The 22,239-nt window shown below is 58.2% G+C and overlaps 2 protein-coding genes and 1 long non-coding RNA gene across 5 annotated transcripts in view; all 3 read right to left on the bottom strand.

The window, feature by feature from the left end:
* Window positions 1-9,818, bottom strand: part of VOPP1 (VOPP1 WW domain binding protein) — a 35,205-nt gene extending 25,387 nt beyond the window's left edge. Inside the window, exon 1 of one of the 2 annotated variants that reach the window (XM_080663941.1) lies at window positions 9,664-9,818. In XM_080663941.1, the coding sequence (XP_080520067.1) occupies window positions 9,664-9,717 (54 nt within the window). In that variant the 5' untranslated portion in view covers window positions 9,718-9,818. The remainder of the gene's footprint in view (window positions 1-9,663) is intronic. The other variant, XM_080663942.1, reaches the window with a different exon arrangement.
* On the bottom strand, window positions 1,569-4,864 carry LOC308246060. Its single transcript, XR_013960364.1, has 3 exons — window positions 4,039-4,864; window positions 3,680-3,804; window positions 1,569-1,991 (listed from the first exon to the last, which is right to left on the bottom strand). It is a non-coding gene; the product is annotated as an uncharacterized lncRNA (long non-coding RNA).
* A 4,360-nt stretch (window positions 9,819-14,178) lies between the features above and the next one.
* Window positions 14,179-22,218, bottom strand: LSMEM1 (leucine rich single-pass membrane protein 1). 2 transcript variants are annotated; one of them, XM_080663938.1, is made up of 4 exons: window positions 21,920-22,218; window positions 17,435-17,563; window positions 15,917-16,045; window positions 14,179-14,672 (listed from the first exon to the last, which is right to left on the bottom strand). In XM_080663938.1, exons 1-4 carry the CDS (start codon window positions 22,005-22,007, stop codon window positions 14,542-14,544), a joined length of 477 nt encoding a protein of 158 aa, XP_080520064.1. In that variant the 5' UTR covers window positions 22,008-22,218; the 3' UTR covers window positions 14,179-14,541. The 2 variants fall into 2 exon arrangements, with proteins under 2 accessions (XP_080520064.1, XP_080520065.1); XM_080663939.1 differs by having other exon boundaries at window positions 14,186-14,667; window positions 21,920-22,150.
* Window positions 22,219-22,239: the final 21 nt, after the last annotated feature.

Raw genomic sequence — 22,239 nt, 5'->3', positions numbered from 1 at the left:
TGGCACCTGTTTGAGGGCACACGCCTTCCAAGCCCGCAGACCCATCCCTGGGGAAGGAGCGGGGGAAGGCTCCGATGTTTAAAAATCAGTTCACAGACGAATACGTCACCCTTCCCAGGGAGTTCACAGTTGCGAGCGACTGTGCAGAGAGAACACCTTAAGAGAAGGGGGGGCGGCGACAGGAACAGGAAGTATTTGAAAACGGAGGCAAGCATGAATTCCTTCCATATGGCATCCGGGACTGGGTCCGGGAACAGAAGACGTGGAGGAAAACCAGTGAAACACAAATGAGGCCTGACGTTTACTTCATGGGACTATGTCAACGCAGGTGTCTCTCTTAGCAGATGGAGAAGGCAACGGAGGGGGTGAAGGTGGTGTAGTGAGCAGCATGCAGGACCTCCGCGTTAGCTCCGCAACTTCCTATCCATCTAACGCGGTTCCCAAATTAAACCTGGTGCCCAGAGCAGATCCACAGCAGAAGCCGGAAGGAGGGCCCCGGCTCTGAAGTGCAGAGAGCGGCCCTGGGTGATGGGGAGGCTGCGGCGGAGCCGGGAGGGTGCAGGGAGGGTGCAGGCCAGAGCCGGGAGGGTGCAGGCCGCCTGAAGGCTGCCTCAGGCCCCTCCCAGCAGGCCTCGGGCCTGGGGCGAGGGCAGCCTCTGGTTTGCAGATGCAGGAACCAGCAAAGCAGAGATTGATTACTCCGCATGGGAGCGAGTGAGGGGACCCGCATTATGCAAACTGCCCGCTGTGCCCCGGCAAGTAGGCACTCCCCAGGGGGGCAGTGTCCAATCCGATTCCGAGCACGCCTCCCAGCACGACCCCAGGTCCCTGTTCCCGTCCAAGCCCACGTCTAAATGCGCAAGAAAGAGGATGGAAGGTCCACTCCTTTCTCCTAAGCAATGCTGAGGGCGGGGGGGGGGGGGGGGGGGGGGAAGGGGGGAGGGGGAGGGGCCAACTGAAACCCACTGGAGGGGAAAATGAAAGCCGGGCTGGCTGCGGCTGCCGGGTCAGCTGTGAAGATGTGCACAGCTCCAGGAAGCAGTAGGGGCTTCGATATTATTCTTGGCCCCCACGTGAGGCCCGCTGACCGCCAGGCCAGGCCCTGTCCCATTCCGACGCTGGGGAGGAAGACAGGTGACGCCTTTTGACTGGTAACTATGATGCCACCTAGACACGGAGGCTTGGCAGGACACTGTGGCTGATTTTATTGTGGAGACCCGTTCTCTGACATTTCAGTACAGGGATCTATCATTGCAACTTGTCCCTTTAGACCGGTACGTCTCGCCAGCTTCGTGAGAGTCACAGGATCAGGTCAACCCCAGAAGCAGCAGGTAAAGACCTTCCCAGAGACCTCTGCGCACACAGACAGAGGGGTGCCGATCCTTCAGGGGCTCACTGGAAACGGAGTCAGACACCACGGTCCTCTCCGACCGGCCGCCCAGGCCCGTGAGTGTTTTGGCTCACAGTACTGGTAGCTTTACCGTCGAGAAGGGAACATTACAGGAAAATCCAGACGTCCAGCTTTTTGTGAAGCATCTTCCGACCAGCACTCATTTCAGATGGTCAGTAAGAATATAAAAGCATTTATTTGAGCAAAAGGAGCTGCAGCCCCGGAGGCTCGGATTTAGGCAGCCACCCAACAGCACTGGGGGGGGGGGGGGGGGGAAGGGAAGAAACCACACCACACGGTAATTCTTTCATGCAAATGAAGGATCAGGCTAGGTCCACAGGGATTGGTTGGTTCCATATGCAAATGAAGGGGCAAAAACTACACCGAGGAAGTCAAGTCCCTGTAACAGCCGGTCCGGGATGTTCATGGCTCAACCTTGAGCAGAGCTGGCAGCAGCTTTCGCAACTCAGGAGCAGCCCTGAGCGCGGAATTGTGAGGCCACGCCCTTGTTTCTTTGTCCCTCCTTCCGGCGACTCCACCGTCGGAACGCATTAGCTTTCTTCTTCTCACTCTAAATCAAGCTGCGTTCTAACTCCGGCATCTGCAAGTGAGAGATCCCGTTGGCTTGAGGGTTCAGAGCGGCCTCCTGGGAAAGGCCGGATGTGACAGGAGAACAGAAAGACAGGGAGACAGGCCATTCCCAGAGGAGGGAACAGCATGGCCGGAAGCAAAGGGGGTGATGACAGACGGGGGGGTGGCGGGTGGGGGCTCTAGCTCAGAAACACAGCGCTGCGGGGTTTGGCTGCCAAGTTAAGCCAGCGTAAAGCATGCACGCCCCCTCCCCACCCACAGCCCCCCGCCCGGCTCTCCGTCCCAGCAGCTTTCTCCCCGACTTCTTTCCCATCGAACACCGCCCTCAGGCTGCCATTCCTGGTAGCAGGTCACGGGAACCCGATCGGCCACACTTGCAGGAGTCTAATCGCTTCTAAAGTCAGTGGGTGTGCTCATTTAGATGCAGGCGACGCCCTGGATGCCAGGAGAGGCGACCCGGGACCCGGCGTGCAGGTAGGCACCCCCCGCCCTCCCCCGTGCCCCTGCGTGGGGAGCAGTCAGCACGCGGCACACTCAGTGTCCAGTCCAGGGGTGGGCAAACTTTTTGACTCGAGGGCCACAACGGGTTCTTAAACTGGACCGGAGGGCCGGAACAAAAGCATGGATGGAGTGTTTGTGTGAACTAATATAAATTCAAAGTAAAGGAGCGGAGGGGAGAGCAAGAGAACCGGATAGAACAGCCGAATGGGCCTGATCCGGCCTGCGGGCCGTAGTTTGCCCACGGCCCATCCAGTCCGACTCCACGCGCTCCTCCCAGCACGTCCCCCAGGTCCGTGTTCCCGTCCAAGCCCTCGCTCAGTGTCCAGTCCGACTCCACGCGCTCCTCCCAGCACGTCCCCCAGGTCCGTGTTCCCGTCTAAGCCCTCGCTCAGTGTCCAATCCGACTCTCATGCACAAGAAAGAGGAGGGAAGGTCGACTCCTTGCTCCTCAGAAACGCTGAGGGGGGAGGGGTCACTCGGCAGAGGCAGGGGGGCTGGTTCCCCTTTTCCATAGTAGGGCGGCAAACGGGATTCCACGGAAGGGGAAAGTGAGAGCTGAGCAAATACAACATGGATGCTGAGTTGAACAAGGGCGGGGAGAGGGAGGGCAGCGTGGGGACCAGGGACGTGGGAGGAGGGGAAGGCGTGGGGCTGTGCCCCTGGGGGGCTTTGGCAGGCACCCGGGGGGCAGGCGTCCACAGAGGGACAAATGACTCCACAAATACAAGCGCCTTCTGGATCTAGAAGCGGTGGCGAGAGGAGGGATGGGCGGTGGCGAGAGGAGGGATGGGCGTCGGCTGATTTCAGAAGCTCTGCACCAAACGCCTGCCTCCCTGCCTCCCTGCCTCCCTGCCTCCCTGCCTCCCTGCCTCCCAGAAGGATGGGCTCGCCTTCAGAGGCTGTTCCCGGCTAGAATGGGTGGCCAATGTGTTCCCATTCCCATCTTCCACGTCTGTCCCTATCAGATGCAAATGGCACATAGTAGGGCCAGCAGCCACTGTTGATAGACATTTACTTACTATTGGACAAACCTGCACACTCCTAGGATCCTTTTGTTGTTTTTAATCCTCACCCAAGGGTATTTGTTTCCATTGATTTTTAGAGAGAGTGGAAGGGAGGGAGGAAGGAGGGTGAGAGAGAGAGAGACACATCGACTGGTTGCCTCCCACGTGGCCCGACCGAGGCCGGGGATCGAACCTGCAACCGAGGTCCATGCTCTTGACCGGGAATGGAACCCATGACCCCTTGGTCTGCGGGCTGAGGCTCTAACCACGTAGCAAACTGGCCAGGGCTCACGCAGGGTCTCTGAGAGCACGGATCTCCTGCCAGGCAAGCATGAGAGCCGCGGTGTTAGACGTGCACTCGGGGAAGCCAAGTGGCGTGACAAACAAGAAAACGCTGGAGCCCGCTGGAAACGCAGGTCTGTCTGGCTCCAAAGCTGCCCGTTTTCCTACCCCATCACATCACCTCCAAAACCCGGGGAGACCCAGGTCGGACCCCACCTCCCTCCTAAGGCAGAGCTGGACCGACGGCCCCTGAATAAGGCCTTCACTTACAGGAGAGGAGGCGGCCGGGAGCCGGGTCCTCCCCAGGGGCCTCCGGCCTGAGCCGGTGCTAACCCAGGCAGGCGATGGGGCGCCATGGCGACAAGACAGGCTCCCGAGGTGCAGCTGCTGACAGAGCTCTGCACACGCTCCAGGAAAGGCAGGCTCGGGGCCAGGCCTGGCCCCGTGGCAAAGTCAGGGTGCGGCTTCCCGTCTGGGATTCCATGTTGTCGCTGCCGTGAGAATGACAAAGGCTGGACGACATAATTACAGCTGTCAGTCTTCCTAAAATAAATTCAACTTGGAAGCACGCGGGGAGGCAACGGCACAGACACGCGAGCCGATTGTGTCTCGCGAGCTCCCTCCCGGTGTCTGTGCTCCACGCCGGAGGCTGTTAGACACGAGGGACATCTGGCATACCAGCTATTTGTGTATTTGGGATTCAAGAATTTTTTTTCCCCAAAAAGGAGGGGTTTAGGGGGCAGTTCAGTGCAGTCCCAAGTCCCCAAGCCAGGAGGTGGAATTGGATTAGAGCCATCCCAACCAACCAAGACACCCTCCAGGCACGAAACTTAACGACCGTCCAGGGTCCCCTGCGCCTCAAGCCCTCAGCAGGGCCATCCCAAACCTGAGATACAGGATTCTCTCTCTGCTCTGGCCCGAGGCTGCCGTTCTGTCGTCATGAGGGTCGAAGTACACAGCTGTGCGCCCCGCAATGCTCTCTCTGCCTATAGAATAAATCCCATCAAATTGGGAGGTAACAGACACAGAGCAGGGAGGGAACTGGCAGAGCGAGGGGGCTGGGAAGAGAAAGGGGTGACATTTTACTTTTTTATTTATCTTTTATTTTTTTAATATATTTTTATTGGTTTCAGAGAGGAAGGAAGAGGGAGAGAGAGATAGAAACATCCATGATGAGAGAGAATCATGGATCGGCTGCCTCCTGCACGTCCCCCACTGGGGATCGAGCCCACAACCCGGGCATGTGCCCTTGACCGGAATCGAACCTGGGACCTTTCAGTTCGCAGGCCAATGCTCTATCCACTGAGCCAAACCAGCTAGGGCAGGGGTGGCATTTTATATAGGGTGGTCAAGACAGGCTCACTGAGAGGGTCACATTTGAGTGAGAGAAAATAACCAGGAAAATTAGCAGCCACCATGGCGAGAGAAATCGTGGCCTCATCCATGAAAGTCTAGGGTCACTTAAGCCAGAAGAAAGCAGAGCCTGTTACAGATCCAAGTCTGGGCACAAGGCCTGGCCCTCCTGGCCCCCAGGAGCCAGGGTTCCCCCCCAACCCCCCCCTCCCCCGGCACAGCAGAGTCCCGCCCACCTGTTCATGCATCACTGTCACCTCTCCGGCAGGCACCCAGCCTTCGGGGAGCTTCCAGAGAAAAACTCCCTCCACTCTTCTTTTTCATTCAAATTGCATGTTGCTCAGATTCTAAAAACTCTACAGAGTGGGCGGGTTGAAGAGGATTATTTCAGAAAATTGGCACCCGGGGCGGCCACATTCCCTGGATCCCAGGGCATGAAAATCATTTGGCATGAGACAAAAATCCCACAAAAACTCTGAAACCTAACTGGGTTCTGATTTCAAACTCCTGGACGTGAGCATACACAGGACTTTATAAAAATACACACCAATCCTCTCACCTGCCCCAGCGTTAGAAGGTAACGTTCACTGTCCCACCGCGCGAAGAGCAGCCGCCCCTTTTTCCAGACCAAGAAGGGCTGTTCCTTGGCCAGAACAACTCTGAGACACATGGCCGCCTCGCTTACAGGGTCCTAGTTCCAAGAAGATACTGAGCCCGGGCCTTGACTGAAATAACCTGGTAGGGGACACCCCCAGGGAACCATCGGTGAACCCCAGCCCTGCGTGCACTGGGGGATTTTACACGAAATGGCAGAGCACCCGTTTCTGGGCTCACTTCAGTAAGGATGGAGCCCTTAGAACAAAAATGACTACGTGGCCCGGCTGGTGTGGCTCAGTGGTTGAGCACTGACCTATGAACCAGGAGGTCAGGGTTCGATTCCTGATCAGGGCACATGCCCAGGTGGTGGGTTCGATTCCCAGTTGGGGGCGTGTGGGAGGCAGCTGATCCATGATCCTCTCTCATCATTGATGTTTCTCTCTCCCTCCCTCTCCCTTCCTCTCTGAAATCAATAAAAACATATTTATATATACAAAAAAGGAAAGGTCGCCCTAACCAGTTTTGCTCAGTAGATAGAGCATCGGCCTGTGGACTGAAGGGTCCCGGGTTCGATTCCGGTCAAGGGCATGTACCTTGGTTGCAGGCACATCCCCAGTAGGGGGTGTGCAGGAGGCAGCTGATCGATGTTTCTCTCTCATCGATGTTTCTAACTCTCTATCCCTCTCCCTTCCTCTCTGTAAAAAATCAATAAAATGTATTTTTTTAAAAAAGGAAAGGTCACCTCGGATGGGTCCTGAGAAGCCGCCTGGGGAGGAGGGTGCGGTCAGGGCTGCTCCTTAAAGCCCTGTCTGGGCTTCTGGGTGAGCCCGCCAGCAGGGCGACAGCCCTGGAGAGGCCGGCGGGCACCCCGGCTCACGGCCCCACATCACTCCCCCCTCCCCCACCCCCGTGTCAGGAGTTGGATGCTAAATGGCACGGCTCCCTGAGGACCTGTGCCTGAGTCCTAAAGGCCCAGCTGCTGGTGCCTGTGTCTGATGGGATGACTACCTCCCAGGTCGCCATCAGCCTGGACACCCTGTGCATCAACTCTCCGCATGAACGTGCCTGCAGCCAGGAGGCCTCGGCCGGACGGGCAGGTGGGCCCCTCGGCCTGGGGGGGGGGGGGGGGGGCCCACCCCACAGGTACCAGTGGGGACCCTCTGGACTTCTTTAGCACCTCCCTCCCGCAGGAAGTAAAAATGGGGAGAAAAGGAAAGGCGGAGAGAATGAAGAAGTTGATATTGCCTTTTTTTTTTGCTTTTTTTTTTAAAAATATATTTTATTGATATTTTACAGAGAGGAAGGGAGAGGGACAGAGAGCTAGAAACATCGATGAGAGAGAAACATCGATCAGCTGCCTCCTGCACACCTCCCACCCGGGATGTGCCTGCAACCAAAGTACATGCCCTTGACCGGAATCGAACCCGGGACCCTTCAGTCCGCAGGCCGACGCTCTATCCACTGAGCCAAACCGGTTTCGGCAAGAAGTTGATATTGCTTTTGTTTTGTTTCTTTTTAGGGAGCAGGTATTTGTCAAGTGCTCAGAACAACGGCTGACGGAGAATAAGCACTCTACCAAGGTGCTTGCTAAGTAAAAACACGAATACGCAGCCTTTATGTCTAACGGGTACATGGGTTTCTACAAAGGGGTGAAGTGTGGGGGGAATCATGAGGGTGGGGAGAGGCCTTCTCCAAACAGGTGTTAGGTCCCCTCAATTGTGACCCTGAGCAGTACCAGGAAGGAGCAGGGGGCCAGGGGGCCAGCGTGGATCCACCACTGTCGCCAGGGCCCGACATTCCAGGTGGTTTATGATCAACTAGCAACCACAATGCAAGCAGCTGGAGCGAGCGGAACGACGACGAACATCCCGGGTGGCTGTGGGAGCTGTCAGAGACCTCCCCCAACTGTTCTGCCCTCAGACGCAGGAGAGCCCACCGCGTCCCCACACGGCGCACCTGGGGGCTCTGCGTGCGGGACTCGGGACTGCAACTCATCCAAAGCGTTCCGATAACAACATGTTGGAGACGTAACCCCGGGCGACCAACTGAAGAGGCAAACGTCTCAGATCTAGATCTCCGGTATAAGATTCCAGGTGATGAATTACAACGAAACGCCCCGAGTTCCTCGGACACCTCAGGATAATCATCGCGGGAAATGGGCCGCACCCCGCAGCCCGTGGAAAACACAGTCACCGTCAGCGCAGTGGCCACACGTCTACTTTTAAGACCCGTCAACCTCTCCGACGTGACCCGAGCTCTCCATGCAGACGAGAAATGCCTACGCCACACACAGGCATTTTGTTGTTAATCCTCACCCGAGAGTATTTTCCCATTGATTTTTAGTGAGAGTGGAAGGGATGGAGGAGGGAGGAGGGGTGGGGGAGAGGAGAGAGAAACATGGATCGATGTGAGAAAGTCACATTGATTGGTTGACTCCCACAGGTGCCCTGACTGCCCTGACCAGGGCCAGGAATGGAGCCTGCAACCCAGGTACTGGCCCTGGACAGGGAATTGAACCTGGGACCCTCCCGGGCCGGCCAGCACTCTAACCACTGAGCTACACCAGCCAGGGCCCAAACAGCTCTTTTGCCAAGAACCCCGAGGCGGTCTGGTCAGGGCTACAGGGAGGGCATCGCGCCACACACAGCGATGACCGGCAGACAGACGATGACCAGGACGCTGGGGTTTCGGCCAGCGCTGACCCTAAAGGGGCGGGAGGTCCCGATGCCTGTGTTTTTGGATAAACAGTGGCCTGGAGCCATTGCTCCGCTGTGGCCAGTGACTCACCCAGGGGAAGTTGTTCCTAAGGTTTTACAATGCTGAGCCCTGGGAAGGATGCCAGTGGGAGGGATGCCAGTGGGAGGCACCCACAAAGGCATGAAGGCGCCCGGCCAGCGGGCAGCGAGACCACCACCACCACGTCTGGGCCACGGCGAGCCTGGGTCTAAACCTTCCCCATCCACCTCCCTCCCAGGGAGCGTCCCTCCCCACGGCCGGTGACCCCGACTTCCTGGCATTCAGAACAGTGAGCCGCGGCCCCAGCACTCGGGGGGCGGAGGTCCCTCCCCAGGAACTGTGACCCCGACTTCCTGGCACTCAGAACAGTGAGCCGCGGTCCCAGCGCGCACGGCGGCCCTGGAGTCGCACAGCCTCTACGCGGCCAAGGCAGGCAGAGGCGCAGCCATCCCCTCGGCTTCATGAACTGACAGCAAATGTCCTTCCAAAGGGGGAAGTCGAGCAGAGTTGAAGGAGCCCCAACTCCCACTCCTCGCCCGGCTCGGGGGCTTAAGTCCCCGCTGCATCTAGGGGGTGACCCCACCGCAGAGGGCGCCGCCTGGGACAGCCGGGTCCCCGAGAAGGAGGCGGCCCCCAGGCGCTCCCCACTCCATCCTCCCCCAGGTTCCCTCCGGGCTGCCCCGCACCCCACCCCAGCCCCGGGGGACGTGGTCCGCGCACCTGGAACGCCGCGCGCCTCGGTACCCGCAGGAGCGCTCCCTCCGGCCGCCCCGCTACCTCCCCGGCTCCCGGGACTTCCTCAAAACTCTCCCGCGCCCACCCACCCCGCCTCTGCGCCTGCGCCGCTCCAGCCCCCCTCATTCTGCCCCCTCCCCCCGCCACCCCCGGGATCCGGGTGCCCTCGGGGGAGGAGACCCGGCAGTGCTGCGCGGCAAGGTCTCTCCCGAGTCCCGGGCGGCGCTAGAAGCGGGAGAAATAAGCCGTCCCCGGGGTTGGGCGGGGCTGGGTGGGGACAGAAGGGGGCGCCGCGGAGAGACCCCCGACCTCCGGGTCCCTACGCGTCCCAGCGCGGGACACACGCAGGACCCGGGGCGGCCGCGCGGCCGCTCCACCGCTCGCTCCTCGCAGCGGGTCCCCCGAGCGCCTCCGCGCCGGCCCCGCTCGCCCGGCCCCGCATTGTTCGCGCCCCGGCGGCGCGCCCGGCCCTACCTCCGCCAGCAGCGCCAGCAGCAGCGCCGCCGCGCTCGGGGGCAGGCGGCTCATGGCTCCGTCCTCTCCCAGCGACACGTCCCCGCGCTGGGCCACAGGCCGGCAGCAGGCAGGAGCCGGGACCGGGCCGCCCTCGCCGCGCTCCGCCCCGCGCCCCGCCCTCGGCCGGAACGCGCCCGGGCGCGCGCCCGCGGACACCTGGAGCCCCGCCCTGGGCGCTCCGCTGCGGAGCCGGGCCCCCAAGATGGGCAGGGGAGCTGCCAGGGGTCTCCTCTGTCGGGGGGCCGTCCTGTCCCCCCGAATAGACCCTGTCCTCCCCGAATAGACCCGGGGAGGCTTTTCAAAGGCGCCAAGTCTCCGCGGGGTGTGGCTCGCTCCGGAGGGAGGTGGCTGTCCCCGGAGCCATTACTCCTTCTCGCACCGGTGCCTCTGGTTCTTCCCTCTCCCCCTGATTCCTGCGAACCGAGGGGCCGTGCACCCTCCCCACACGTGACGGCAAGGACAACCCAAGGACGCAGGAGGCCGACTGCCAACAGCAGGCTCCCGGCGCCGCGCCTCTCACTTGTCAGCGCTCTTTAAGCCGCCCCTTCCCGCCCGGCCCGGCCCGGCCCGGCCCGGCCTTCTCCTCCTGGGCCCCACGTGGAAGTCCACCCCCACCCCCCGCGGCTGCGTGTGCGGGTCCTTCCCTCCGCTGAGCCGGCCCTCCGCCCCCCCCCCACCTCGCCCCCACCATATGGTTTTCACACCGTGGCTCGGTTCCCATCTCCTTCCTGCGGTTATTCAACAAGCATTTATGGAACTTGTCCCGGAGCCTGAGCGGGAGAGCCCGTGTGCAGGGAACGGAGAAGCTATGAGGCAGAGTGCCGAGTGCACACCCCGCGGGGTGGGGGGGACACAGGCGCACAGAGGGCACGGTCCTACCCATGACTATCTGTCTCGTGGAGACAGCTGTCACCTAAGGCCAGTCCCAAACACTTTCCAACCTTCAGTGCGAGAACTCACCTGCTGACCATGCAACAGGCACCCGGACTCGACCTGCTGGAACCAGAACTGCAGGTAAAGTGGAGAAGGTGCCCGAGGCCTGTCCTAGAAGCCCCCCCCGCCCCGCCCCCCAGTCTTTGGGCTCCAGTAACTGGGACTGTTTACAAATCGGGCATCTCACTACACTTTTCAGGGCAAAAGTTAACTTGCAGGAAACTAAGCCGCAAGCCTTGATGTCCAATAGAGATGCAGATGTTTTAGCCCCCCCCCCCGCCCCCCGCTGGAGAGGGGAATTGTCTCCTGTGGCAATGCAAATGACCTCAGCTGGGGACAGAACCTTAACCAGCTTTCTACCTAATTGATCAGTTTCATCCCAAGAGTTCCCTCCAGCCCCTCCCTTTCCACTGGCTGTGTGCAGGGCAGGATCTGCCTTCCCCTCTGAATGGACTAAAACACCAGTGTGACAGGTGTTCATAGGAAACAGGTGTAGTGACACGGGTGCTGTCCACCGGGAAGACCCATGGCTAGGTATTCCCGTCCCAAAAGGCTTATTGGGGCAAAAGGAAGGATTGCGCTCCGGTGTGTACAGGCCTGGGAGCCCGTGGGGGTGGTTGGCCCGGCCCAGAGCTTTCTCTTTTATCACACCAGCGATGGTGACAGTCCCAACCCGGGTTTCTTCTTCTGGAGCCAGGGGTCGGGCTGCTCTGGCCAGTGTTTCTACATCACCAGCTGGGGAGTTGTCCCCGGACCACGACGGAGGCTGGACGGCCGCCAGGTCCTTTGAGGCTGCATTCCCTGGGGAGGCCTTCACAAGGCAATTCCCTTTCGCTTCCAGAGCGTCCAGCTCAGAACGTCCTGGGATCGTAACAGTAGCAAAGGCAGCAGGTAAAAGTCCAACCGGTTTGGCTCAGTGGATAGAGCGTCAGCCTGCGGACTGAAGGGTCCCAGGTTCGATTCCGGTCAAGGGCACGTAACTTGGTTGCGGGCACATCCCCAGTAGGAGGTGTGCAAGAGGCAGCTGATCAATGTTTCTCTCTCATCGATGTTTCTAACTCTCTATCCCTCTCCCTTCCTCTCTGTAAAAAATCAATAAAAATATTTAAAAAAAAAAGTCCATACGGCGTTTAATAATTCCCGTCCTAGCAGCGTGGCTCAGTGGATAGAGTGTCGGCCTTCGGACTGAAGGGTCCCGGGTTCAGTTTCAGTCAAGGTCACATGCCCGGGTTTTGGGCTTGATCCCCAGAGGGGGGCGTGCAGGAGGCAGCCGATCCATGATTCTCACCATTGATGTTTCTCTCTCTCCCTCTCCCTTCCTCTCTGAAATCAATAAAAGTATATTAAAAGAAGAAGGAAGAGGAGGAAGAAGAGGAGGAGAAGGAGGAGGACGAGAAAGGCCTGGTTAGGTGCCCAACTTGGTGGCCGGGAGAGTAGGAGCTGGGAAGGGTCAGGGGCGGGAAGGCACCTCGGTGAGCGGACAGCAGAGGGCCGGACTGCCCGGGCAAGCACTCTGTCCCCATGGTCTTCACCGTCTTCTGGGTGACCTTCCAGCCTGGTAGCCACTTGCCCCAGAGGTAGCCCCAGCCGTCCTAGGTCTGAAGCAACCACGTCCTCTCCCTCCGGCATCACACACGGCATGTTAGCCCCTGCCGCTTGCCTCCTTCTGAATCGACCTCCTTCCCCTGAAAGCACCTGGGCACCAGGTGTCCCTCCCTTATCAGCGAGCAGCTCTCATGGCAAATGGGAGGCAGTGCAGGGTGCCTGGAAATGCCTCCCCCCTACTTCAATCACACACATAGCCGGGAACTGGCCCCTGAGGGTGCCCGGAGGAGCAAGTCGAACAGCGTATACCCCACAAGTAACCCCACCAAGGCCAGCTCGGGGGACTCCAGTGAAGCCGGAGGCTCCAGCCGAGCAGGGAAGTAATTGCGAACGGTTCCTGGAGATGCCCACCAGTCATGTGGAAAGAACCTGAGCTTCCTATTGGCTGGACTGAACGAAGGTTTAAAAACGGGTCCTAGATTGCCCCTCCCAGGGGCCTCATCTCTGTCCCGTTGCTGTTTCTTCTGAGCCTCTAAGAAAGCGAGTCTGAGCGCCCCTCAGTGACCGTACAGCAATTCAGAAGTGGATGCCAACTCATCAATAAATATTAAAGAAGTTTGCTGGGCTGGGGGCCGGGGGAGGTGCAGAACAGAATTCTCATGTAGTCTGTTTATGGCGATATTTGCAGTCATGTTAGGGTGTAGGAAATCTGTCGTTTCTAGCATTTGAGAAGCCATAGGGAAAGCACTAGCTGTCTTCCAATTGTCCGCCTGCTGCATTTGTTCCTGAGACAGTAAGTGGCCCGTGGCAGGAGGTCTCCTCATTCAGGAAGAGTATCCCGAGGGAATGAGCTGGTCACAGTCCATTTCTCTGAGGATTCACGCTTGAGTACTAAGTCATGCTTCAGAATTTACATGGGGCAGGAGAGAGCTTGTGTCGGTGTTAGAAAATGCAGGACTCACAGCTTCCTACAACCAGGTCAGAATTACACCTAGACACACAACAACCATCATTCAGAACCACCTGAATTCTAGCTGAATGGAAGGCCTACAACTGGGGGTTTAACTGGTAGGAGGGGCCGATACGCTGAAAGGGCTGGTCCCACGCCCACGTGTGGTGGATAAAAACCAGGAGGGAGCCCAGCCGGCGTGGCTCAGGGGTTGAGCATTGACCTATTGACCAGGAGGTCACGGTTTGATTCCCGGTCAGGACATATGCCCGGGTTGCAGGCTCGATGTCCAGTGTGGGGCGTGCAGGAGGCAGCCAATCAATGATTCTCTCTCATCATTGATGTTTCTCTCTCTCTCTCCCTCTCCCTTCCTCTCTGTAATCAGTAAAAATATAGTTTAAAAAAATCGGGGGGATATCTTGGCTGTGGAGGGGTCCACCCCCCAACCCCAGGACCCTGAGTCCAGGGTCCCAGCGCCAGGAAGAAAATTCCCCATACATTCTGGCTGTAAAAAACCAGCAAGGATGTGGCTGAGTGATATGGAGGCTGCTGGAGTCCCAGGTAGTTCCTCTTAAAGGGCCCAGGCACGGACTTACTGGGATTCACTCCCTCTGAGCTCCAGCACTGGGGCCGCCGCTGGACAGGCACCAGGGACATTCGGGGAGGAACTGAATGGATTAAGTGCTCCAATCAAAAGACATACAGTAGCTGAATAGATAACAAGGCCCTTCCCTGTGCTGTCTACAAGAGACTGACTTCGGAGCCAAAGACACTTACGGACTGAAAGGAAAGGGGCGGAGAGAGAGGTTTCATAAAAATGAAAACAAACTAAAAAGCCGGGGTAGCAATGCTCATACCAGACCAAACAGACATGAAAACAAAGTTTGCAGAAAGAGCTCCACAAACATTGGCTGCACACCCTGGGCTCTCTCTTTGGACCCCGCCCCACCAACCCACGTGGCTACCAGCCAATGCCAGGAGGCAACCCGCTCGCTCACCCGCCCATCCCCCCGTCATCGGTCATCAGGGGAAATAAGAGTCCAGGTTCCATCCGAGCAGAATCTCTTTTATTGAAAGGATGATCTGTCATCATCCGGTTCCCTGGGACAGGAATGCTGTCGCTCATTGGGGGCGGGGGGGGGGGGGGGCGTACAAAGACATGGGAGGCACCGGAACCTCCCTGGGGCCGTGACCTTGCTCTGGTGAGGAAGAGACTCCCTGGTGGTTGTCCTTCATGCCAGCCACCCCTCACCCCTTTAAAGCGGAGGGACGGGCCGTGAAATGAGTCCCTGTGGCTGCCAGTCCCACCCCTTGCCCTGCGGCGGTTCCCATCCCGGGGCAGGGCTGGCCCCCCGGATGGGCTCACTGCCCGGATGGCGGGCGGCCTGCAGGATCGCTGGGCTCGGCTTCTAGTTCTGTGCCGACTCCAGTTGGTTGAGTCGCTTGACGATCATGCTGTTGAGTTTCTTGAGCTCGTCTATGTCCTTCCCCTCAGCTGCCAGTCTTCTGGACACGTTGTCCATCTTGCTTCCCGTCTGGACTTCAAGATGGAAAACAGAGTTACATGGGAGTCGGGGCCCGTGTCGGCGCTCGGCTGAGCCCTGACAAGCCCTCTGGGCGGACGCCCTACTCAACCCAGAGGCCGGGAGAGGACAGCCGAGGACTGATGTTACCCACCAGGTGACTGATTTGTACAACTTCTTGGGGCCAGCCTGCGTGACCTTGGGGTCAGCCTGTGCGGCCTTGGGGCCAGCCTGGGTGACCTTGGGGCCAGCCTGCGCGACCTTGGGGCCAGCCTGTGTGACCTTGGGCCCAGCCTGTGCGACCTTGGGCCCAGCCTGTGCGACCGTGGGCATGGAGTGTGTCTGGAGCCACTCGGCCCGGGTTGGAAGCCCAGTGCTGCTGGGAGAACATGGGGAGCTGAGCTCCCTGGACCATGGTCCTTCATCAGTGAAGGTTCAGTGCCCGGCACCACCTCGAGGGCAGAGCAAGGACTTCAGTTACTGAATTCGGTGTCTGGACAGAGTCGTTGCCCGATAAGAAGAGACACTTCTTCGAGTCTTCTTTCTGCTTCTTCATACGACTTTGCCCCCAAGAGAAAACACTAGAAGCGACTAGAAAATAAACCCTCTTCATACAAGAGGCGCATAATAATGGCCCTAAAGCGTGTGGTCTCTGATGCCTTTGAGTCCCGCTCCGGCACTGGTTAGCTGTGTGGCCTCGGGCACATTCGTTCCTCTCCCTAAGCCCGAGTTTCCACACTGAGCACACAGACACCGCGTGCTTAGGCCGCTGCCGGGACGGAGTGAGCACCCAGCACGCAGCAGCATCTTAGGGGCTTTATACTCCATCCTGCCGCCTCTCATCCCACCAGAGAGGGAGCCCTCGGGCTGCCCCAGGCCGTAGGCACACCTAACCGTTCCCGGCTGGACCTCGTCACCACCCCAATGGGTGCGGCTGGGTGGGAGGGGAGCATCCGCTTATGTGGGGGCAACCTCTTGGAAGAGCCGGAAACTGCCTGTGACTCTTCCCTACAGACCTGAATTCGTGGACAAATCTCTGCGCTGGGTTAGAAACCCTAGGATGAACTGGAGCCAACTGCCCACCACCTGCCAGCTGGGCCTCCCGTGAGGAACCAGAGGCTATAGAAACGTTTGGCTTCCGTGTCTGTGAACCTCCGGCCCCCGGGGGCTCGCTCGGCGCCTTCGCCGAGCAAATGAAACCACCAGCTACGAAGGAAGTGCAAGGACGTGCGCGCCAGCAATGAAATCGGGGTGTACTTACTGATGAGGAAGGTCACCAGGGCCACCAGCACCAGGCTGACCATCAGCGCCAGGACCAGCCCCAGGAAGAGCAGGCGGGAGCTCCCATCGCCGGAGCGAGAGCCAGCCTCCGGGGTTTTCTCCTCCGGAGCTAACGCAAAACAGCACCCATCACAGAGGGGCCCCCCCCCACCGCCCCCCCACACACACACAGTCAGAGGCACTGGACATCCCACTATCGGGGCCCTAATCACGCTGCAGAGGTGTGACCGGACAATCAGGGGCCCCTGCTGCTGTCGCCACTTGAGCCAATTAAGCAGAGACAGGGGTGGCTTACTCCTGTCCAGGGGTCCTCAAACTTTTTAAACAGGGGGCCAGTTCACTGTCCCTCAGACCGTTGGAGGGCCGGACTATAGTTTAAAAAAATAACTATGAACAAATTCCTATGTGCACTGTGGGCCCGGGACTCGTGGGCTGCTAAGCAGGACAGGCAGCGGCACCCGGCGGGCCGGATCCATGTCCTCGGCGGGCCGCATGTGGCCCGCGGGCCATAGTTTGAGGACGCCTGCTCCCGTCCCTCCTCTGTCACCTCAACAGCTTTGCTTCCTAATCAAAGCAGCAGCACCGCCTTTTCCTGAGACTGGAGTGTGTCTGGAGCCCGGTGAAACAGGTGGAAACTCTGACTGCTTTAAGGTAGAGAGAGAAGCGAGATCTAGATTCTAGAAGGAGCTCCAGCAGATATAGGTTGGTGCGGTAAGAGTTTAGAGCACGTATGAGACCAATGCCACGCGGCAACCAGGCCCGGGCGGGGCAGTCAGCGTTCACGCAGGACAAGGTGAGGCCCCGCGCCACCTGCTGGGGCACCTACGATGCACAGGCACGAGACGCGTCCTCGGCGGTCAGCAGATGGCTTTGCTTTGCTTCCTCGCCCCGCCCTTTCGTTCTAGCCCTTTCATGGGGGCAATTTGTCATTTGTAAGGAGAAAACTGATGTTTTTGCCCAACAACGTTTTACTGTTTTTAAAAACTAGATGGGCCCTAACCGGTTTGGCTCAGTGCATAGAGCGTCGGCCTGCGGACTCAAGGGTCCCAGGTTCGATTCCGGTCAAGGGCATGTACCTTGGTTGCGGGCACATCCCCAGGAGGGAGTGTGCAGGAGGCAGCTGATCGATGTTTCTCTCTCATCCATGTTTCTAACTTTCTATCCCTCTCCCTTCCTCTCTGTAAAAAATCAATAAAATATATTAAAAAAAAAAAAAAACTAGATGGGCCTGTGGAACGTTTTCTCAGCAAGTCACCATGAAGTGAGAGGTGTCGGGAAAGGGGGCACCCCGGGGACCTGCCGGTGTCGCCTCCTGGCCCAGCAGGGGCTTCTCAGACAAGAGCTCTCACTCAGAAGCGCGAGGGTGGCCCCGTTGTGCATGCATCTCTGAAGCAAGCGTTCGAGGCCCTGCCGCCCTCCGCACCCCCAGCCCAGGCGAGCAGCTGCTGTTCTTAGGGGCCTCGGAGCTGGGAGCCCGCGGGCCGGAGTGCACACGTACGGAGCAGGTGCTGGGACCCCGCGGGGCAGAAGTTGAGTCTGTGTAGGTCGTTTATGGAGTCCACGACGTAAAGCTTCCTGTCCTCGGGGACGGGGACGGGGATGCCGTGGGGGGAGCGCTGCATGGTCCCTGGAAGAAAGCGCCGCGTCAGACGCCCGCTGGAGGTGGCCTAGCGCGGCCGGAGCGTGACAGCCCGCGGGCAGCAGACAACCCCCCGCCCCCCCACCCCCCACCCCACACACACACACAGTATTTCCGGCAGCTTGTCCGGGGAAAATGCCTCCTTTGGGGACAGCTTTGTACTGACCCTGCACTTGGCTCACCGGGAGGCGGGGAGGCTGGTGGGCAGCACCTCCTGTTCGCTGCCCATCTGCTCGCGCTCGCCGCCTCCTCCTCCTCCTCCTCCTCCCGTTTCCCCATCCTGCCTGTATTTCTCCTGCCCCCCCCTTTCACTTTGTAATTGAGGATAAAACATTTCCCTTTTATCACATTGTGCATCTTCTGGTGAGAGGACTCAAATCCTTTGTGTACGAAGATTATGTCGAAACATCGGGGAAGATCAAAGGCAGCTCATCCGAAGAGGAGATTATGAGTGTCGACCTTTCTAAGCGGACGACGTTTCCACACGGGCCGCCGTGTCTGTGTCCTCCCTCAGGACAGCCTCAGAGTCTCTACCTAAAATGTGTTCCTTTTTTTCCTTCTTATTGAATGCATTGGGGTGACACTGGCTAACAAAATGACACAGGTTTCAGGTGCTCAGTTCCACGGCACATCACCTGGGCACTGTCCCGTGTGTGCGCCACCCCGACTCAAGTCTCCCTCCCTCACCGTTTATCTCCCTGTACCAGCCGTGGGCAAACTACGGCCCGCGGACTGGATCCGGCTGTTCTATCCGGTTCTCTTGCTCTCCCCTCTGCTCCTTTACTTTGAATTTATATCAGTTCACACAAACACTCCATCCATGCTTTTGTTCCGGCCCTCCGGTCCAGTTTAAGAACCCATTGTGGCCCTCGAGTCAAAAAGTTTGCCCACCCCTGCGTACCTTCCTCCACCTCCCCTCTCCCCCGCCCCCGCAGTCACCACACTGTTGTCCATGTCCTGAGTTTTTCCTTTTCTTTTTTGTTCAATCCCTCCACCCGCCTACCCCCTTCCCACCCCCCTATCTGTCAGCCTGCTCTCTACCTACTGTCTCTTTTAGGCTTATTGGTTTATTTGTCCATTGGATTCCACCTCTAAGTGAGATCACGTGGTACTAGTCTCTCTCTGAGTGGCTTATTTCACCTGCACAATGCTCTCCAGGTCCCTCCGGGCCGTCGCAAAGGGTGAGGTTTCCTTCTTTTAACAGCTGAGAACTGCTTCACGGTGTAAATGTCCGACAGCTTTTTTTTTTTTTTTTTTTTTTAATATATTTTATTGATTTTTTACAGAGAGGAAGGGAGAGGGAGAGAGAGATAGAAACATCGATCAGCTGCCTCCTGCACACCCCCTACTGGGAATGTGCCCGCAACCAAGGTACATGCCCTTGACTGGAATCGAACCTGGGACCCTTGAGTCCGCAAGCCGACGCTCTATCCACTGAGCCAAACTGGTCAGGGCTGTCCGACAGCTTTTTTATCTACCGATGGGCCCTTGGGCTGCTGCCTCATCTTCGCGGGAGGTGGCTGTGGTCCCCGGGACAAACCTGAGACGCTGAGGCCCACAGAGAGGAGCCCTGCGGCCGTGGGAAGTGAGCCAGGACCTCTGAGGTGCCCTCCCCAGTTTCCTCGGACAGAGGCCACTGACATCCTAAGTCCCGTTCAGGCTGAGGTACACACCACAGGTGGTATTCCCGAATGACAGCATGACTTCAGGCGACACTGAAGGCCCGAATGGGTTCAAGGTCTACTTTAAGGTTCTCTCTGGCAGACAGAGGCCTTGTGGCCTTTGAATTCATTATGTGGAAAGAAGGCCCCCTGCTGGTGTGGCTCAGTGGTTGAGGTTGACCTATGAACCAGGAGGTCCCGGTTCAATTCCTTCCTGGTCAGGGTACATGCTCGAATTGCATGCTCGATTCCCAGTAAGGGGCGTGCAGGAGGCAACCCACCGATGAGTCTCATTGGTGTTTTTATCTCATTATTGGTGTTTTTATCTCTCTCTCCCTCTCCCTTCTTCTCTCTGAAATCAATAAAAACATATTTAAAATGCCCTAGCTGCTTTGGCTCAGTGGATAGAGGATTGGCCTGCGGACTGAAGGGTCCCGAGTTCGATTCCAGTCAAGGGCACATGCCCGGATTGTGGGCTCGATCCCCAGAAGGGGACCTGCAGGAGGCAGCCAATCAATGATTCTCTTTCATCATTGATGTTTCTATCTCTCCTTCCCTCTCCCTTCCTCTCTGAAATCAATAAAAAAATAAATAAATAAAAACATATTTAAAATATCTCTGCTCTTTAAAAAAGTGAAAGTAGCATCATATAGAACAAAGGGACCTCAGAGCCACCGATTATTACCCTTTTAAGGATGAAACCCAAGTCCTGACTGATGTCAGGGTCACAGGTTTCTAAACGAAGCTCTAGGAAAGTTTTAGACTTGATTGCCTCCTTATACTTCATTCTCCCAGAGGCTAGTGTTGGGTGAGGAGGAGAGTTTGTGTGAGTCACATCGACGATCATCCCTCCACACGCGGCTTCTATTTTAGGCGTGTGCCTGAGTGAGATTCATTTGCTTCGCTTTGGGATCTGACTTCATATCCTTGACCCCGAGCTCCCCCTCTACGAGGGATGTCATTACTGTGCTTAAATCTCAGACGGGCTTAATCGACGTTTGCAAAGCAGAGGACTAGCTAGAAAACGGTGACCACAAAAACCGCCTGAACACCAGAACAGCTCATAACGTCTCCACATTCCTGGCCTTGCTACAGACTCCAAGGGTGACTCAGTACCACTCCAAACCCCCCCCCCCCCGCCACGCGCCAGGACACGGCGCAGAGCGAGCCCTGGAGAGCTCTGAGGGGAAGGGCCGCGAGTAGAAAGACGCTGTCTCCTGGCATTTTTAAGTGAACGGCAGCGAGCGAAGGACAAGTCAAGAATCAGCAGAGAAAGCTGTGTTGGGTGTGCGTGTGGCCGCCAAGATCCTGCATGGGACTCAGCCCATACACAGACACGGGGTCACATGCCCTAACCCGGCCCCGCAGCTGTCCGACCCCGGCTCCTGCTAGCTTTGGCTCCTCCACTGGAGCGCATCTGGGAGCCACCGGAGGGCCGGGGAAGCCGGCTACTGAATTCCGCATCGCTCCAGCTGGGCCCTCCTCCCGAGTCCCGGGCAAACTTGTTCTTTAAATAAAGGCTGGCCCATAGCAGCCTCCGCTGCACAGAGCCCTCTCTAACCCCTCGAGCTGAATGACACCTGTCAGGGATTCCCTCCGGGTAGGGCAGTGGTCGGCAAACTCATTAGTCAACAGAGCCAAATACCAACAGGACAACGATTGACATTTCTTTGGAGAGCCAAATATTTTAAACTTAAACTTCTTCTAACGCCACTTCTTCAAAATAGACTCGCCCAGGCCGTGGTATTTTGTGGAAGAGCCACACTCAAGGGGCCAAAGAGCCGCATGTGGCTCGCGAGCCGCGGTTTGCCGACCACGGGTTTAGGTCATGCTAACAGCTGACAGTTAACCAGCTTTGGGCAAACTACGGCCCGCGGGCCGGATCCGGCTGTTCTATCCGGTTCTCTTGCTCTCCCCTCCGCTCCTTTACTTTGAATTTATATTAGTTCACACAAACACTCCATCCATGCTTTTGTTCCGGCCCTCCGGTCCAGTTTAAGAACCCATTGTGGCCCTCGAGTCCAAAAGTTTGCCCACCCCTGGTTAAGGCTGTCATGTAGGAAAGCTGTGACTACCCCCAAATGGAGATTGTGACAAAGCTAGCTGTGGACGAAAAATGGTTTTGCCGCTGTGTTTTCCCACGGGGCCTCGGCATCCCAGCCGCAGACCAGCCGGCTGGCACTGGCCCGGTGTGGGGATGGCTGTGGCCGGAGGCAGAGCCCACGGGAAGCTCACGGAGGGCGGCGCGCTGACTCCTCCTGGGAGGCCTTTTCGGAGTCTCTGCCTGGGCACCTTCAGTCTGTCCTTTCCCTCCAAAGCCGGAAGCACGGAGCACAGGCAGCCAGAGGCACCCCCAGGAGGAGGCACAACTCCCTCTCGGATGTCATCGCACGCCAATCCCTTACTACACACAGCGCTGACTGCTAGGGCCGGGAGAGGAAGCCCGAGCTACTCAGAGGCACGAGAAATCTTTCTAGAAACGCGAGTCCTCAGACACCGCCCCCCCCCCCGCTCCCCCCGCCCCTGCCCGGCCGCACACCGGGCAGGAGCTGCATTTGGTGGTGACCCCTGAGCAGTGGGGGGCTCCAGGCCGACTCCCTCCTGGTGTCCCAGGGTTAGTAACTGCCCCCGAAACCAGCCCGAGAGAGCGCAGCGCGGGGCGCCGGCACAGACAGGCTCTTACTGAGGTTGACGTCCTTATTTGGCCGCTGTGACCGCGGGGGCCGGCCCGTCTCCAGCAGGGCCGCCGGCGTGCTCCCCGAGACAAACATCCGAGCAGGAGCAGGCTCGCACAGGCCTCAGCCCAGCAGTGCGCGGGCAGGGCAAGGTCATGACATTGGAACTAGTGATGGCAGGACTGCGGGCGCTGCTGGGAGCTACCGCGCCGGCGAGGGGAGGGGTGTGTGGCCGCAGACCCACTAGGGCAGGCAGTGGAAGCACTTGTCTCACCACCGTCCTTTGCAAAGGCTGAGCTCTGAGCTCACACACACACACACACACATA

Source organism: Plecotus auritus (genome assembly GCF_963455305.1).
Source record: "Plecotus auritus genome assembly, chromosome: 4".
NCBI classification, from domain to species: domain Eukaryota; kingdom Metazoa; phylum Chordata; class Mammalia; order Chiroptera; family Vespertilionidae; genus Plecotus; species Plecotus auritus.
This window is presented reverse-complemented; position numbering and strand designations above follow the sequence as displayed.